At 34.1% G+C, this 19,440-nt stretch overlaps 1 protein-coding gene across 2 annotated transcripts in view; it reads right to left on the bottom strand.

Annotated features, from left to right (window-relative positions):
* The window catches only part of LOC149563657 (exocyst complex component SEC3A-like), a 324,907-nt gene that overhangs the window by 242,586 nt on the left and 62,881 nt on the right, over positions 1-19,440 (bottom strand). For both annotated transcript variants that reach the window (XM_089826818.1, XM_089826819.1), the window contains exons 4-6: positions 2,377-2,457; positions 2,161-2,228; positions 1,955-2,057 (exon numbers count right to left, since the gene is read on the bottom strand). In XM_089826818.1, the coding sequence (XP_089682944.1) occupies positions 1,955-2,057; positions 2,161-2,228; positions 2,377-2,457 (252 nt within the window). The remainder of the gene's footprint in view (positions 1-1,954; positions 2,058-2,160; positions 2,229-2,376; positions 2,458-19,440) is intronic.

The raw sequence follows: 19,440 nt of genomic DNA on the forward strand, positions 1-19,440 counted from the left end.
GCATGCTATTACCTTAATGAACATTGACACTAAGGATGCACAGTAAAGTACAAACATAAAATAAAATAGACAAGGCACGTTTTACACAGGTCTCATAAAATAGACAGTATAATTAGAATTATAATATGACAATAACGCTAATATTTCATTCTCAAACAAAAGATGTCCTCAGTAAAGAACTAAATTTTAGACATTTCATGCTGTTCAATTCACTAAGAGGCTTTGAATTTTACAGCATTAACATTAATTGCTCTTCTACAGGAAAATAAACCAAAATATTTGAAAAATACAATATATCATGACAAAACACACCAATAGGACCGATGGAATATTTAGAAGAATAAAGAATAAAAAAAGAATTTATTTTTCCATTTAATTGATTATCAATTGGAGATGCATCATGTACCAATGGAAGAAAGACGCCCCTCAGATCCCATTTTAACTCTGTACAACACAAACTTGGGGCTGCATTTGCCTCGACCATCCCACATTTCTTTACTTTCTCCTAATGATATGCTGCAAGGAGATTTTCCACCTCCTTGCTCACTTCTGTAAATTCCACAACATCTCAGTAAGGGATCCATCAAGGTGAAGATTCAAGATACTTATGCATCCTCTCATACCTGACCACAATATTTGTAGACAACCATTCCTTGATTGATGCCTATCGGCCCCTATTTGAAAGAAATGTCATAAACTCTAGCAAGAGGGCAAAAAAATAAAAACCCTGGAAGCAAATAGTATAGAACTAAATATTAAATATCTCTATGATGTACATGTCTGGCACCCATTTCCTAAATGTTCAAAGCTTGTGTAAATTATTAGTGAAAGTAGATTTTTCTCATCACCATTGCAACCGCAAGCACATTCATACGTGCATTAAAACAATCTTCGCTATGGCCACTGACTTATGTTTTGCTCTACAAGAAACACAAAAAACGTGGAAGCCTAGCATTAAATTAAAGCAGCACATATCCATTGTAAAAAAGCAATCAAAAAATTATTGATGTTTATTAGGGTTCCTAACACCATGAGCTGCAGCAACTGGTTCCTTTTACTGCTAAGATCTCTTTACTTCCACGCACAATGACTCCACCATTACATATTCCCTCACCCCACACTATGCTTGAAATCTGGAATCCTAATGCCCTTCTAAGCACTCTAGACCTGTCTAGATCCTTACACAGAAGATATAAAAAGGATAAAAGAAACCAAAGCCGAAAAACTTAAAACAGTGCAAAATGACATTTTTTACCAGTAGCAAGTTTTCCCTACAGTTTTTTGAGAGTTTTGCAAGATTTTGAAAAAAAACACAATTTTTAAGTATTACTCAGCTGCAAATAATTGGGCACCTAACATGCAAATTTGGTAAGTCATGTTTCTCAACTTCGATTGCACCACAAAAGAATGTAGGTTTTCATTTCAGCCATTTTTAGACTGCGCCATTTGAAATGCAAAAATCGGAATATGTTCAGATGATATATCATGAAAAATGCACTTCCAATACATGTGCAATTCATTTATACAAAAATTAAACTAACATTGAAATAATGATATTTATAGCTCCTAATTATTGTAACACCATGATAATCAAACCATGGATGATAATGCTAATAAAAATAAAGAGTTATCTTTCAATAATTTTCAACAAAAGCTAAATATACTTTTTTTTCAAGGTGGAGATATTGTTATGGCACTTTAATACCTTTTTTAAATGATGATATTGTTATTTTTATTCTGTAGCCCTAAGAGACTGTGCGAAGGCAAAATTTCTAAGAAACAATTAAGAGGCAAACATTGTCCCAGATAAAGGTTTGAAGTTTTTACTTGCACATGGCAAATCCAAAAGTAGGAAACTAATAAATTCCTATAGAGATTTCTTTGCAGCTACCAGTGGCAATTTAGAAATGCAAAATGCGATGCTTTATCCATGATAATCACGTACAAAACATACCTGTGCCCAAAGGGCCATCTCAACCACATCCATCCCAACTACTTTTGGAGGGCGGCCAACTATCTCCTTGCACATATTCAAAATACAAACAAGTAAACGGTTCCTGCATTGGAAGAATCATAAAAATAAATGTGTGTGACCATAACCATGTAAATGTAATCGACACCATATGCTATATGAAAATTCCGAAATAAGAAGCAGATCACCTGTCATTGATGTTACGCATTGTCCATTGGGAAGGGGAAACAGCCTGACTTTTAAGGTTATCAAAACCCTGAAACATACGTCAAGCAAAGAGTTAACATGCTTCAAAAAGAAAACTGGTGCAAAGAGACAAATTCTAATTAATTAAAATTTGTTATAATCTATAGCTAAACTATTTAACACAAAGAATCAAACATACAATAAGTGAAGAATGTTACCAACACAAATGTACAACCAGTAACATCACTTGGAATGACCTCCACTTTTACAAGATGCCTTAACTTATAAACTTTTGCAGCCTGCAGCTCAGAAACACAAAAATGGCAATATATAAGTATAATGTTTTTAGATAATTTCAAGGGATAACTCATTAGCAAGTTATCAAACTGCTTTGCACAAATGTCCAAAACAGATGAATTTAAATTGGCAAGGAAAACAGAACTTGGATTTGAAAACTCATAATAACTATTATATGGGTTTTGTACTTCTTCTTTTCGGAAATGCATTTTCACTTGTCAATCAAAGTAAACGTAGCAAAAGAATCATACAATGCCAGCCTATCCAAAATGCCATCACAAAAAAGCAAATTTTAGAGGCTAATCAGAATATTATATAACATTTGTCATTTAATAATCAACCATCATCTCCTATTAATCAGCAACAGTGAGATGAATGCGAAAGGGAACAAGCAATGAACAATCTCACCTAGCTTTAAAATCTTCTCTTTTGGTTCAACTAGAATGGAGGCTGATCATAGCCAATCAGAAATACACCATTTTTTCTCATTTACCACTGCTATAGCAGCTTCTGTAAATTTATTGAGGAGAAGAATAGTACCCTTAACAATTTAAGAATCAAGATTACAAATCAATCAATTTAAGTTGTGTCTAGATATCAATTTCCTCTATTTTTTAATATCACTCTCACTCCTTCCAACAAATAATGAAGATTATCCACTGCAATCATATAAAAGTGTGCAATAAGAGTTAATCCTTTCTAGATATATGTATGTTAATGGATTGCATCTGAAAAACTTGAATTCCCTAACTTCCATAGTCTTTCAATGTATCTCCACTGAACTTTAAAACAGGGTACAATGGTGCAGCTCCATTGCAGACCTTACTCTGTCCCCAGGTTTAATCTGCTGAGCGTACTCAAAGAATCACAATATCTTTTAAGCTTTGAGACAAAATTGCAAATGCAAAGGAATTTGTGCTTAAAGACCAATCCCAATTACGAGGATGTACACTGTTTGGCAAGTTGTATCTAAATTTCCTTAGTAATCATATGACAGGACATGAAATGCTTGTGATTTAGCCTCAAGACAAGGAAGACACTATGAAGAAGTACGCTTGATTTCTTTGCTTTGTTTTTGTTTACTTGCAAGAGATATGCAAGAAAAGAGGTTTATTGCTGAGAAGAAATTTGGAATCCTAAGCTACATCAATGGCACGTATGATGTGGTTTGAACTGGGCACAAAAATTAAAGAGAAAAAACAAATCAGCCAATCCAAAAACATGTAATATCATCCTTGTAAGTTGTCTCTTTAAAGGAAACCACTAAGGACAGGACACTATGGTCAAAATTGCAAATGGTGTAATAGGTTGACCTTCTGCAAACAATGTGACATTGTTACTAGTATTTACGCAAGGTAGTGAGACACACTTCTACGATTTGTCCATAATTAACCAAGCTGAGCCTGAAGCGTGATGGCAAAGTTTGTGTCAGTTTATCTAGAAATCAGATACATTTTAAGCACTACATTTTACGATGGTTAACACTCCTCCAAGGCTTCTAATAAAGACTAGACCTAACAATGTGGCACCACATATGCTTTATAAAATCCTTCTAGGAGAGAGAAAACAGTGGCTTCAGCCTTTTGGAGACAACCTCTTGACAATACCTTCAGGGCACAATTTCAAGCTGAATTTAATTACTTATCCAGTGCCCCCATTTTTGGTGACGCTCTTCCTTCAGAACGGCATATTTCTTAAAATGTGTTGACTGATATTAATCTCCTGTGCAGGTCAAGATGTAAGACTGCTCTTCATGAGGACTGTTCCCCACTTAGTGAGGATTCGGCTCTACTAATGAAATAGTCAAAATTATGGATTTATAAAAAGGGTCAAATGTTGGCTTTAAAAGCTTTCAAAGAAAGATGTGATTCTTGTAAAAATATTGCCAAACCAATACTTTTATAAATTTTCCATTGTAACATAAGTTGTGTTTCTTAAAAAAATGATTAACAAACCAATGACAAGAGGTTTCAAAGATAAGTTGCCAAATGTTGAACTGAATCTGCTAGTTTGAAAAATACCATATATGACAAACAATTTTACTGCATTCCTAATCTACCAAAATAATAGCACTCTTCTAAACATGGAAAGGTTTAAATTTTAAAACATTTACCTGACATCTTTACAGAAGAATTCATACCCAACTCCTTTAGCTGTTAAAGATATGGTAGCGTCGGTCAGTATGGAAGGATTAACCTGGTAGCTGTGTGTGCATGCATGTATACCAGTTCACCATGTGAACTGATATAAATGCATACACACACATATATGAACATAATTATTATCCTTACCATCAGAGAATTCAACCTGACCATGCATACCATGCTAAGAATGATATCTGTACATTATCTCTTGAAATCGAGTATTATTACCTTGCCAAAAAATTCAAGCATTGATCGAATCTATGATCATTGTTTAACACAGATCAGTGATGATTTTTATTTATCCAAACAACACCTAATTAAGTTTGGTGTTTTAATGATTAATTGGTAAATTATAATCACCTGATTAGGATCGGGGCTTTTGGAAAAAATCATAATATAATCATTGTCTCTTCTGACTGAACAGACATGACCGCCCTTGGTATGGCCATTGGTAGGGCTATATATATGGACAAACCTCAAGAGATAAGAACCATTGAAAACACAAATAGTTCCATCTCTGCAAATCCTACTTCAGACTTATGCCAGATTTGAAGTAAAATCAAATACTCTGCACTTTGGAGATTAATCTCTGCCATCTCACTAACATCAATATTAGCCAACAGAATTTGTGAATACTGAATGATACCCCAGATCGCTATAGGAACTACTATGATTAAATATTCCAACATAGCATAAAGTTAGAAACACAATCACATTAGTTTTCTTCACACTAGGGATGAATTGATTATTAGATGTCTCGTTCGCTATTTTTACTGATGGAGATGATATGTACATTTGTACTCTTCTAGCCACATTCCTCTTGAAGTCATAATTTTTTAACTGGCAAGTGCATTAATTGGCCAAGGACAGTTTTTCATTCACTCCAGGTCACTATTCTATACCATCTTCAAAGGGATCTAAAGAAATCAAGTGTTCATAGAACATTGACTAACTACTAACACAATGCCCTCTAACTGATGACTTATAGCATTGCAGTTATCATGTACAGTTGCACTCTATGCATTGAGCATGTCCAATGAATCGATAAAATGGCAATTGTGCTAAGCCTACCTAAAGAATTTCTATAGTTGAGGACAAATAAAATGTATATGTTGTTTCGAAGGTGGGACAGTGGACACCATGGTAAAAGTTCTTTTCTCGTTAATTTCAATAAATTCGACACAGCATAACATTTTAATGAGTAAATTTTTAAACTAAGAACTACTACAGTCTACAATAATAAAACTCTCACCTTCTCTCCTCAGGAAAACATAAACTCATTTGTTTGGATTCTCGTCTCTGGCAATCAAAACTTTTAAATTAATGAAACATACATCAAGCTTTGCCTCCTATAGAAATTGTGAGCTTACATTTCAACCATGGATTCTCAATATCAAACATTGCGAACAGTGGTCTATCAAAATTATAGCCCAGCATGATTTAGCTGAACACAAAGTATAAATGACTTGTTTCCTATAACACAGTTATCAGACTTTGGCTTTCCCCAAATTTAAAATTTTATACTGTTTCCATGTCCTCCTAAAAGAAAACTCAATATTTACATTTTGCATGTATGATGACCTGTCAAGAACATTAAATTGGCAAACTAAGTTCAAAACTAAAATCTTATTGGTAACATTTAGAAAACCATATAACCCCACTCTGCTAAGAATATGACTGCCTGCATATTTGAATAACCGAAGCATGCTTCTAAGAAATGAAATTTTGAAAACAGGAAAAAGATGAAGATTTTAACAAACTCTGTGTTATAATGGTGAACTGAAGATGAAAATAGAAACTGCCTAATAAACTAAAGACTAACTAAGATGACCATTAAAGAACATTATAATATTTTAATACCCTTCCTTTATGGTCATTGTCTAACTGCTGTCTTTGGTCACAAAATCTTCAAAACATTTTGCTGCTGCTCAGACCCTCCCTGGATCTGCAAAATGTAAATGACCAAGAAGCCAAACCGCCCAAAAATGAACAGACAAGGGTTTCCCCTTCTTCAAAATGCTTTGCAGCAGGAGACAAGAGCCTGCCATTGAGATGAGTCTGCAACTAACTCTCCCCGAAATCGGCAAAACATCTAATCAGAAATCATCACAAAACATCCAACCTGATGTTGGATAACGAAGTTACTCTTCCTTGGAGACAAAGACAAACATTGAGAACAGCTAGCACAATTTTGAAGAAAAATCGAAAAACCCTCCAAACTTTGCAGGTAAGCATGATGCCCCAAAACAAATTGCAAAAAGCCATTTTTCAAGAGAAAAATCGATGAAAACCCAACACAATTTTTGAGGTGAAAATTTGATCAAAACCCAACATGATTTTTAAGGCGAGAAATCAATTAAAACCAAATAACAAAAAACTGAGACACAGATCAGAGAATACAAAGCTTCGTTTTTTAGGAAAAACGGTAAAACCAAGAGGTAACTTTTGAGGAAAAAATTATAAACCCACAAAGAAATCCCACACAACTTTGTGAATTACAGAATCAAAACAATTTAAGGGAAAAATTATAGAAATGCATAAGAAATAAATTAAGGGAAAAATTTATGAAAACCCATAAGAAGTTTTTTTAAGGGAAAAATTTATAAAAACCCATCAGATAATTTTTTGTAAGGGAAAAAATTATGAAAACCCATTAGAGTTTTTTTAAGGGTGGCAAAACACGAAACTTGCATGGTAAAGCAGCACATGCAAGTACATGCAACTCTCAAAAATCAAAGACTTTTGCTGCAACCAAAAATCCTGAGACCAAAACCCTTAACCAGGCTTACAATTTTCAGCAAAAATCATTGAAGATGAAACACAAAAGTGTCATAAAATACCTCTAACGATTTTTAGACAAGCAAATTTCCAGAAAAAATTCCAAATCAAAAGAGGCTCAAATTTTCCTTAATAAATCCACCAAATTTTATGAGATCTCATCGACCGGCTCTGATACCATGTAATGATAAATCGATGTTGTTGTAGTTATTAAACAAAGGAGATGAAAGGTCCTTATATAGATTTACAAAGACGATGTATTTAAAGAAACAATTGTGAATTAAAGATGAAAATATAAACTACCTAATAAACTAAAGACTAACAAACATGGCCATTAAAGAAACATTATAATATTCTAATACTCTGCACAAATAACACAAAAGCTAAATTGTCATGTCCCCATTTTGGAGGCAATTTGATTTAATTAATTTAATTAATTAGGTTGTCCAAAATAATGAATATTTTATGAGGATGACTAATTAATTATTTTAATTAAATAAATAAGTGGTATTAAGTTAATTATTTATAAAGTTATCAAATAAATAAATATTAAAAGGTAACTTTATATTTAATTAATTTAATAAAGTGACTTGAATTATAAAATATTTTATAAAGTCACTTAATAGATAAAATAAAATAATGTTCTAGAAGTTTCTGGAGAAAGTGGAGAACAAAGAATAAATAGGCACCCAGGGTTCATTCTGATCATGGAGTTTTTTATTTCTCTCTTGACATCAAATTGTGATTCAGTCACATGGTCTATTGTGGAGCCAAGTGGTTTCAGATAGTCAGTTGATCTTTGGGAACGAAAACTCCCTTGGATTTGCATAACTGAGGAAGTGAAATATCTTCTGAAGGGTTGCAAATTTGGAGGTGATACTTCAGTCACTTCAGCTAGGGCATCATTGGGGCCTAAAGCCATTTTTAGCATTTCGGCATTTTAGGAGGCATTTTTAGCAGGGTCGAAATTATTGGAGGTCATTTCTAGCAGGTCTGAATTTATAGGAAGCCATTTTAAAGCAGCACTGAAAAAGCAAGCCGAAAAAGCAGTCCAAAAAAGCAGGCCGAAAAAGCAGTCCGAAAAAGCAGGCCGAAAAAGCAGACCCGAAAATAGCAACAAAAAAAGCAGTCCAAAAAAGCAACTCCAAAAAAAGCAATCCGAAAAAGCAGTTCGAAAAAGCAAAAACGAAAAAAACAAATCCGGAAAAAGCAAGTGGAAAAAGTAGATCAGAAAAAAGCAAAGCAGAAAGGGCAGCATTATAGAAAATTATTACAGCCATCTATAATCAGGTTCTTCACTTCTCATTTGGCATATTTTCTAAGAAATGTAGGTTTTCAGCTGAGTACAAAATATAGCTTCAGCACTTCACTATTTTCATATTGTACTTGTCTTTGTTTGCCATTTGCAATTATTGGTATCAAAGGAAGGCTAGGATTTTGCAATTGAAAGAGCATTGTAATTTTTAGACTATCTATATTGCAACCCTAGAGTTGATGATCAACTTATTAGTTTGCATTCCAATTGTTTGACAAAATATCAATTGGCTGTAAGTTCTCTTTTTGGCATAAATAATGTTATAATTTTGCATACTAAGTGTTTATATTAATGCCACTTGGTTGTAAGTGCATTAATGCCATCTTAGGTTGCATCCAAAGTATTTGTCTTAATTACTAGTTGCTGTAGCTGCATATTGCAAGTAGTTTAAGTCACATATTTGTATTGAATATTGCCAAAATTAGTTGCACATTCATGTTAGGTCATTGTTTAGACAATCTAGAGTCTTTTTGTAAGCATTCTCTTTGATGCAAATCGAAACAAAAATCATTGCAGCAATCTGAAAAGTTATATTAGTCATATGACCCCTTGTATGCCAAGTGTTTGACAAAATTCTTCGAGCCTTCAATCAGCATTTTAAGGTCGGAATTGAGCAGGATTATTACAATGGTATCAGAGCTTGCTTGCAAAGTGTTTGACGAAATGTCAAACAACTGAAGTATAAAGATTTTTGGTGTTTGAAGAAGTTATAACCTGTTGGGGTTATTACATAAATCATGGCTCTCAGATTGATCTACAGCCTATGGGGTGTGAAAACAATCTAAATTCAAAAGAAGACATTTCTCTACCATGGACATTCTCATCACCAGGATGGGAGGTAGCTATTCAACCAAACAAAAAGAACACTAATATCATAAGGGCAGTGATCAAACGAATTCAAAATATATCATCATTTCTTCCAAGAATGACATTTTAAAGAACATTGATTCCGATACTTTAGAAAATAGAGTAGAGGTTTGTTGAAACAAATAGCTTTAGTTTAGAAAATTGCACTAATCATATGAGACTATACTCATGTATATATACATGTCGATATGTTGAATACCGATATGTATATGTACATGAATATAATCTTCATTTCATTATGGTGATCGCAGCATTCAAAACTGCCGATGCATATTATTATTAAGTAATATCTGAGAAATGATTTCAGTAAACAATTGTTTTTATACTGATTGTTAAACGATTGTAATGGACTTAGTTAAAGTCTTAATGGCATTAGTTTTGTTATGACTAATCACATCGGGTGTGACATTCCACCGATCGGGTGCATCGGTGAACGGTCATGTCTCCATTTGGAGGCATGCCCATTCACCCATGTACTTGTCCAAACTTGTATATATAGTATATGCTGCCTGATATTGCAAACATAGAAATTGATTAATGTATGCAGATTGAAGGCAATACAAACATCAATCTTGAAGGAATATTTATATCATTTGCATTAAGATTATATATATATATATATATATATATAGTGCAGCACTTTGGATTCTTCATTGGCATTGACTGTACCTGCAAGAAATATACATACTTCAGCATTGCAAAAATAAATTTGTAAGTAAACTTTACACGGTATCAAAGCTTGGCTAAGGAAAGATCACACTAAGTTTATGAACCAGATTTTTACTTTAAGACAACAATCCTCTCTTCCTACAAAAATGGCATAACACAATGAGATTCAAACATCACCTTGGAAGTGTTGATAACTTCGAATCCTGGAAACTTCGAGTAATGATGTTGTTAAAAGAAAACAAATTGGAATCATTTGTAAAAGAGGACAAAGAGGAACCTAAAGATGATCTTGAGAAATCAAAATGGATTGAGAAAAATAAAAAGGCAATGAAGATAATTGTAGGTGTTGTTCGAGACCATATAGTACCTATTGTGGCAAAACATACGACAACATATCGTATGTTTCAAACTCTTGAAAATGCATTTATAATCAATAATACAAGCAAAAAACTTGCTCTTAAAAGGTAGATGAATAGTGTAAGCATAAATAAAGGAGAAACTATAAATGCTTTCTTTATGACAATCACAGACTTAAGAGATCAATTATTTGCACTTAGTTATGAGATTGAAAATCAAGAATTATCCTTAATAGTATTAGGAGGACTTCCAAACTCTTGGGAATCCTTTGTACAAGTGCTAGTCTCCCTAAACTGGATCCTTTAAGATCATATTGTCTTCAAGAAGAATCAAGATTGATGATTAAAGGAAAACACAAAACCCTAAATGAAGATGTTCAAGTTCTTAATACAAATGCTTATAAGAAAGGAAAGAAGAAAAACAACAAAAGGAAAAGAAATTTTCATGGAAAAGGACAATCCAAACAGAAGAAAGACTTGTCCAAAATCCAATGCTTCAAATGTGATCTATATGGACATTATGCAATAAAATGTCCCGATAGATCTAAACCTCAAGCATCTTTTGCAAAATCTAAGAAGTCAAATGAAGCAATGAATATGAGAAATATGCTTTCTATTCTGCATTATCCAACCAAATATCAACAAAAAGGAATACATGGATAGGTGACAATGGGTCTTCCAGACACATCACTGGATATCAAGATAACCTAGAAAGCATGAAAATAGAAACAAATGAAGAAGTTACAATTGGTGATGATTCTGCACACTCCGTAAAAGGAATTGGAACTTGCACTATAAAATTGAAATCTGGAAATTCTATTCAACTTTCTGGAGTTCTTTATGTACCAAGTACTAAATGGAATTTAATATCTATATCTGCACTTGAAGATGATGGTTTTAGAATCGCATTCATGGGAGGGAAAGTACTAGCATGGACTAAAAATTCATCCATTAAAAGGGCTCTAACAATAAGAGTAAGACAAGGACTTTTGTATGAGCTATGTGCTAAGACAAACCTTGCACCTATACATGAGACCTCAGATTCAAATGAAATATGGCATAGAAGACTAGGTCATATCAACTTCCGTGCTCTAACATCAATGGAGAAGGTAGTAACCGGAATGCCCAAGTTAAACCATATTCACAATGAATCTTGTAAAGGTTGTGCCTTAGGGGAAAACACTAAAAAGCCATTTCTTCATAGTTTAAGCAAAACAAAATAAGTATTGGAACTAGTACATTCTAATCTATGTGGACCCATGTCTTTACCTTCTATAGGAGGATTCTTGTACTACTTAATATTTGTAGATGATTTTTCAAGGAAGGCATGGATATACTTCCTTAAATGCAAAGAATTTGAAGAGGTTCTCTCTAAATTTAAAGAATTCAAAACTATCACTGAGAACTCCTCCGGTAAGAACATTAAAATTTTGAGAACAGATAATGGGAAGGAGTATACTTCTGAAATATTTAAAGAGTTCTACAAACTCACTGGGATTAAGAGGGAGTTCATAGTCCCTTACAATCCTCAACAAAATGGGGTTGCTGAAAGGAAGAACAAAACTATTGTAGAAGTTGCTCGCACCATGATTTTTTATCAAAATTTGAGTATATCCTTATGGACTAAAGCATCCAACATAGCAATCTATATTCAGAATAAATGTCCTCACTCACATTTGGACAAAGCATTTTATGAAAAGAAACCTGACATCAATCACCTCAGGATATTTGGATGTCTTGTATATGTTCATGTACCTAAGAAAAAGAGGACTAAGTTAGAACCTTCTAGAAGAAAAGGTATTCTCATTGGTTTTAGTGAAACAGTAAAAGAATACAGAGTCTACATTCTTGGACAGAAATAAATAGAACTAAGCAAAGACGTCATCTTTGAGGAAGACATTGCTTTCAAAAGAGCCAAAACTTCCGATGAACTAGATACACTTGATGTATCTCCAGATGAGACTTCTACTCCTGAGATTCAGAGGGAGTTTCCTGAAGAGGCTTCAACTGAAACTGAAATCCTTCCTGAGACTCAAGAAGAGAGTCTTGATCACTCTAAAAGGCTACTTTGGTCAAGAAAAATAATACAGGAAGTAGATGGATTTGCAGCCCCTTCAGGAACCTTCTGAGAAAGCAAGAGACCTAGGAAATTGACATATAATGCTTTCATGTGTGAGAGCTTGAATCCTAAACCTTCTAGCACTTCTGAAGCTCTTAAACATCAAGCTTGGAAAGACGTCATGGTGGAAGATTTCCAGTCTATACTAAAAAATGATGTTGGGGACATAGTTTTGAGACCTAAGGAAAAATCTATTGTGTCTTCAAAACGGCTCTTCAAAGTTAAGTATGATGCAGATGGCAGCATTGAAAAACATAAAGCTCGTTTTGTGGCTAGAGGTTTTTCTCAAAAGGAAGGAATTGACTTTAAAGAAACCTTTGCACTAGTTGCCAAGTACACTTATGTTAGAGCTGTAATAGCCATCGCAGCAGCCAAAGGTTGGAAAATCCGTCAAATGGATGTTCAAAAAGCTTTTCTTAATGGAAAAATAGAGAAAGAAATATACTTGGAGCAATCAGAAGGATTTGTAAATCACGATGTTGCTTCTTATGTTTGTAAATTGAAGAAGGCTCTATATGGACTTAAACTGGCTCCCTAGGCATGGTATGAAAGGATTGACAAATACCTTCTAAGTCCAAGAATGTGGCTGACCCAAATCTCTACTTCAACGTACTAAAGGTAACATGTTAATTCTAATTCTTTATGTTGATGATCTTCTGATTACAGGGGAAGAACATCTTATTAATCAATGTAAGAAAGATTTGGCTTTTGAATTTGAAATGAAGGATTTAGGAATTCTTCATTACTTTCTTGGTTTGGAAGTACATCAGAAGTCTGGTAATATCTTTTTACATCAAAAGAAGTATGCTATTGATATTTCCAAAAGATGTGGAATGTGGGACTGTCGACCTATGTCTACACCTATGGAAACCAACCTTCACAAGCTAAAGGAAGCAAGTGTTGAATTTAGAATAGTTGATCCCACCTTATATAGACAAATAATTGGGTCTTTGATGTATCTAGTAAATACTCGACCTGATATCTTCTATGCAATGAATGCATTAAGTCAATTCATGTGTGAACCTCATGAAATTCATCTTGTTGCCTTGAAACATATATTGAGGTATCTTCAAGGTACTATTGGATATGAACTTAAATATGAGAATACCAGCTTGGAGTTACATGGATTTACTGATTCCGATTGGGCCGAAAGTGTAAAAGACCGGAAAAGCACATCAGGATGTTGCTTCAGTTTAGGATCAGCCATGATTTCTTGGATTTGTCATACGCAAGCTTCTGTTGCTCAAAATTCTACTAAGAAAAAGTATATTGCAGCATCTATGGGAGCTAGAGAAGCAGTGTGGCTTCAGAAGTTGCTTTCTAACTTGTTTGGTGAACCTATGAAACCTACCACTATTCACTCTGATAACCAAAGTTGTATCAAGTTATCTGTGAATCCAGTATTTCATGATAGATCCAAACATATAAAAATTCCTTACCACTACATAAGAGACATGGTGGAAAGAAGAGCTACTCAATTAGACCATATTAATACAAGCGATCAAACTGCTGACATTCTCACCAAGGCTCTCCCTAAAGTGAAAGTTAATATTTCAGAAAGAAACTTGGCTTGATTGAAATGTAAGTTTATGAGATTGAGTCTCAACTTTGTAAACTTGTATTAATTAAAGATAGATGTTTAATGTGCAAACTCTTTTGTCATATCTGTGACTCTATGACTCATGGGCCTACCCTATGTTCATTATTTAAGGAGATAATCTTTCATAATGGAATATTGATTCTGATAATATAAGGTGACGACTTTATTATTATTAGATTACTATCATGATGAATATCATGTGAATTGATATTCAAGGAAAGATCATGTTAGTTAAAAGAGCATGTTGATGGATATCATATGACTTGATATCTTTTGAAGATCAATATGTTCAAATTCATGGTGGATATTATGTGACTTAATATGTATGGATGTACCATGATCTGGTATGGTGAATATCATGTGACTTGATCTCTATATACACACCATAACTGAAAAGAATATCATGAAACTTGATTTTCTTATATATCTTGAGGATATTACTTCTTATAATGAGAAAAATTCATATGCACTTTGTCTTCCCTAGCTCAGAGGAAGTGTTGAAACAAATAGCTTTGGTTCAGAAAATTGCACTGATCATATGAGACTATACTCATGTATATATACATGTCGATATGTTGAATACCGATATGTATATGTACATGAATATAATCTGCATTTTATTATGGTGATCGCAGCATTTAGAACTTTTGATGCATATTATTATTGAGTAATATCTGAGAAATGATTCCAGTAAACAATCGTATTTATACTGATTGTTAAACGATTGCAATGGAATTGGTTAAAGTCTTAATGGCATTAGTTTTGTTATGACTAATCACATTAGGTGTGACCCTTCTACTGATCGGGTGCATCAGTGAATGGTCATATCTCCATTTGGAGACATGCCCATTTGTAATGGACACCTATTGGTTATAACTTCGTGAAACACTTTGCAAGCAAGCTCTGATACCACTATAATGGACACCCAGGAATGCTCAAAAGCTGAACCAACTGCTGAAATTATATTAATTCTAAAAATGCTGCAATCAAGTACAAAGAGATGTATTCCAAAGGCCAAACCCTAAGTGAATGACGTCTAAAATGTTACAACAGAGAATGAACGTCCCCTATTGCCAAAAAAGAGTGTGATTCACACATCCAAGCTATTATCAAATGCAAGTCATAATCATTCGATACAATAATCCCATGCTCAACAATGAGACTTTTAGCCCTATTTATCCTTTTCTTCATCCTTCTGGAAGGAACTAAAACATTAATTAATTGCAAGGGCTAGAAGCTTCCTCCTTCCAATAATTAATGCATACCCTAAAAACTCCTCCCTGGAAATAATTAATTAAATCGAGAGGCTTCCGTCCTTCCAATAATTAATACATACCCTAGAAGCTACTCCCTTGTAATTAATAATTAAATTAATTAAATACAAAGTCACCTTTAAATTGAATGACTTTATAAGAAATTAATTTAATTTTTTTTATCCTCCACTTAGACTTTGGAGAACGTGAAGGCCAAAAGATGGGATCATTACAAATCCGCCCTCCTTGAAATTGCTTGTCCTCAAGCAATTAAGTAACATAATGGACTCCAACCTCCACCTGGATCCCAATATGTGATATCCATATGGAAGTTAAACCAACTACAAACCCGCATCATCAGGACCAACCCTTGTAGCCTAGCATTCAAAACTTGTGCTGACGAAGTCAGAATGTCACCATAAGGCAACTCCATAGAAGATCTATGAAACGTCTTCTTCACTTTATCCATCCACATAATATATATTGGACTGGAATGCATATTATCACCATCATGCATTGAAAAAGATGTAGTTGTAGGTGAACCATATGTAGTCATGCTAACTGTATCAACAATAGGTGTTGCCGCATCGAAATATATGGACATAGGAACAACATTAACTGCTGCAACAGAAAACTGAACTGAATTTGTAGTTGATGAAAATTCATAATCATTAACATGTGTGGCTTCATTAGAAAATACATCAACCACTGCATTTATACCATTAAACTCCTCATTGGATGTTTCAACTGACATAGAAGTGGCTGCTGATATGATAGTATCCTCGCATTCTCCTAATTCCACTATTGCTACGTCATCATCCCCTGACAAGGCTTCATATGTGGTCTCCTGACTTTGCACGCATGTCTCTACTGACTCTGCCGAAATGCCCACATCACCAACATCATAGCTGGCTGGCTCTATACATGTCTCGATCCCACCTGAGAAATCGACTACCTTCTGCTCTGGAGCAACATACAAATCATCAATGTTGATGCCCATCTGTTTAGCCATAAGCTGCAACATCATATCCATTCGCCTATTCTGCTCCTGTTGCATACGTTGCCTCTTCTCTAATGTACCCAATAACTGTCTGAACATCACATCTTGATCTGGACTAATATACATCTTTATCCAGCTATCAATATGATCTCCACAGGATGGCAGGACTTATAGCTCTGATACCACTGTAATAACCCCAACAGGTTATAACTTCTTCAAACACCAAAAATCTTTATACTTCAGTTGTTTGACATTTCGTCAAACACTTTGCAAGCAAGCTCTGATACCACTGTAATGGACACCTACTGGTTATAACTTCGTGAAACACTTTGCAAGCAAGCTCTGATACCACTGTAATAGACACCCAGGAATGCTCAAAAGCTGAACCAACTGCTGAAATTATATTAATTCTAAAAATGCTGCAATCAAATACAAAGAGATGTATTCCAAAGGCCAAACCCTAAGGGAATGACGTCTAAAATGTTACAACAGAGAATGAACGTCCCCTATTGCCAAAAAAGAGTGTGATTCACACATCCAAGCTGTTATCAAATGCAAGTCATAATCATTCGATACAATAATCCCATGCTCAACAATGAGACTTTTAGCCCTATTTATCCTTTTCTTCATCCTTCTGGAAGGAACTAAAACATTAATTAATTGCAAGGGCTAGAAGCTTCCTCCTTCCAATAATTAATGCATACCCTAAAAACTCCTCCCTGGAAATAATTAATTAAATCGAGAGGCTACTCCCTTGTAATTAATAATTAAATTAATTAAATACAAAGTCACCTTTAAATTGAATGACTTTATAAGAAATTAATTTAATTTTTTTTTATCCTCCACTTAGACTTTGGAGAACGTGAAGGCCAAAAGATGGGATCATTACACCATTCACCCATGTACCTAGCCAAAATTGTATACATATTATATGCTGCCCGATATTGCAAACATAGAAATTGATTAATGTATACAGATCGGAGGCAATACAGACATCGACCTTGAAGGAATATTTATATCATTTGCATTAAGATTATATATACTGTGCAATACTTTGGATTCTTCATTGGCATTGACTATACCTATAGGAAATATACATACTTCAGCATTGCAAAAAGAAATTTGTAAGTAAACTTTACAAGGTCCCTATCAATATGATATCAAATTGTTTACTTACCATAGGTTAAGCAGAAAAATGATAAAGTTGAGGAAGGCAGCTTGGATGTTAAGATGGTTAGGCAAAATGATTTGGACAAGAACAAAAACTATAACATGCAAATAAGAAAAACAAATTTGAATATGGTGGAGACATTTGTAAGCCCATGCATAACACATCACAAATGGTAATTCCTCTATAAGAAAATGCAGTGGTAGGCCCTCTCACCATTGTTAAACAATTTAGAGCACACACCTTTCAGAGCATTTAGTATTTAAGTTAATAATGGCTAGCGTTCTCTAGTTAGAAAAAAATGAGTATCCTATTGATGAATATGTTCAACGCGACAAACTTACTACAGAAATGACATTCTGATTAACTTGTTGAACATTGTTTTGGATTCCCTACCATCATCTTTTTGCATTAAGGCCTAGACTATCCCATCACTCCTAGTAAGTGACCATGCAAAAATAATATATTAATAATTAACATTGAAAGTTCTAAATTTAATCTATCAGCTAAATGTTGCTAATATAATTAAAAGGATTGCTTCCAAGTACCAAGGAATGCCAAACCAACAAAATATTAACATCTTGAAACAAAACCAAGTATTAAATATCATATACAATAATACCGATTTACCATAACAATTGCACTCAGAGATAAAAATAAATTTATTAATGTCAAACAAAAGACCACATATTGTATGAAAAAAAAAAGTTAATCAAGATCCCATCTCAAGAACAATGGTAGCTACAGCAAGATTCTGTTAAAATTATATCACATCATAAAACATACACAAACCTCTGTAAATAAATAATCATGAAGTAATATTATTATTTTATAATGCATGTTTGTTTTCCACTAATCAAAGAATTGATTAGTATGTAATTATCATTGCTTGGAATGTAACCAAACACTCATAATGTAAATATGCAAGTTCTCATCAATAATGCATTGTTCACTGATTGCATCTCAATATTCTATTATCTTATTCGCATACTCAACTCGTGTCTATAAATTAGTACAAGTAATGTCATGAGAGACAAAATAAAATCAATTTGCAGGTGCTTATTGTTAGTCGGAATGTAAGTGATGCATGGGCTAAGGGTTCAAAGTCGGCCTATGTTCCCCAGGGACGCATCCCCCCCCCCCAAAAAAAGCCAGTGTTTTGGGGACGGGGACATCCCCGTCCCAAGGACTTCATAGGGGACTTGCATCCGTCCCCAATTTTTTAACACAAAAAAAAATTTTAAAATAAACAAAAATGTCACTTTTGCAGTCCCCATTTGCCGTCCCTCCCCATCCCCAAAATCAGCAAAAAAATTTGCAGTCCCAGAAACCCATCCTGCTGTCCACTGTCGTTCGCGTCCCGGAAACTCAAGGGAACATAGGTTTAGACGCATTCTTCCTCATTTCACACTACTGTCTTTCTTACAATGTATTTGGAAAGCATCTTCATTTGGCTTTTCAAGCCAATCCACAACATTAAATGAAACTCAACTCAACAATTCTTCGAGGCAATGTTACACAACTCATTCTATTTGGCACCTTGTCACATGCTTACAATAACACACTGACTAATCCAACACTCCAAGACCTTACACAAGGTGACCAAGATGTTTGGTACCATGTAATCGGAGCACATATTACCTTACTTGCTGATTGTCTTATTAGTATGACACAAGGACACAATCCCTTTAGGACATCTTTGAATCATAATCAAAT

The sequence above is a fragment of the Cupressus sempervirens genome, chromosome 4 (genome assembly GCF_028749045.1).
Source record: "Cupressus sempervirens isolate cs-2001-9-10 chromosome 4, ASM2874904v1, whole genome shotgun sequence".
NCBI lineage: Eukaryota > Viridiplantae > Streptophyta > Pinopsida > Cupressales > Cupressaceae > Cupressus > Cupressus sempervirens.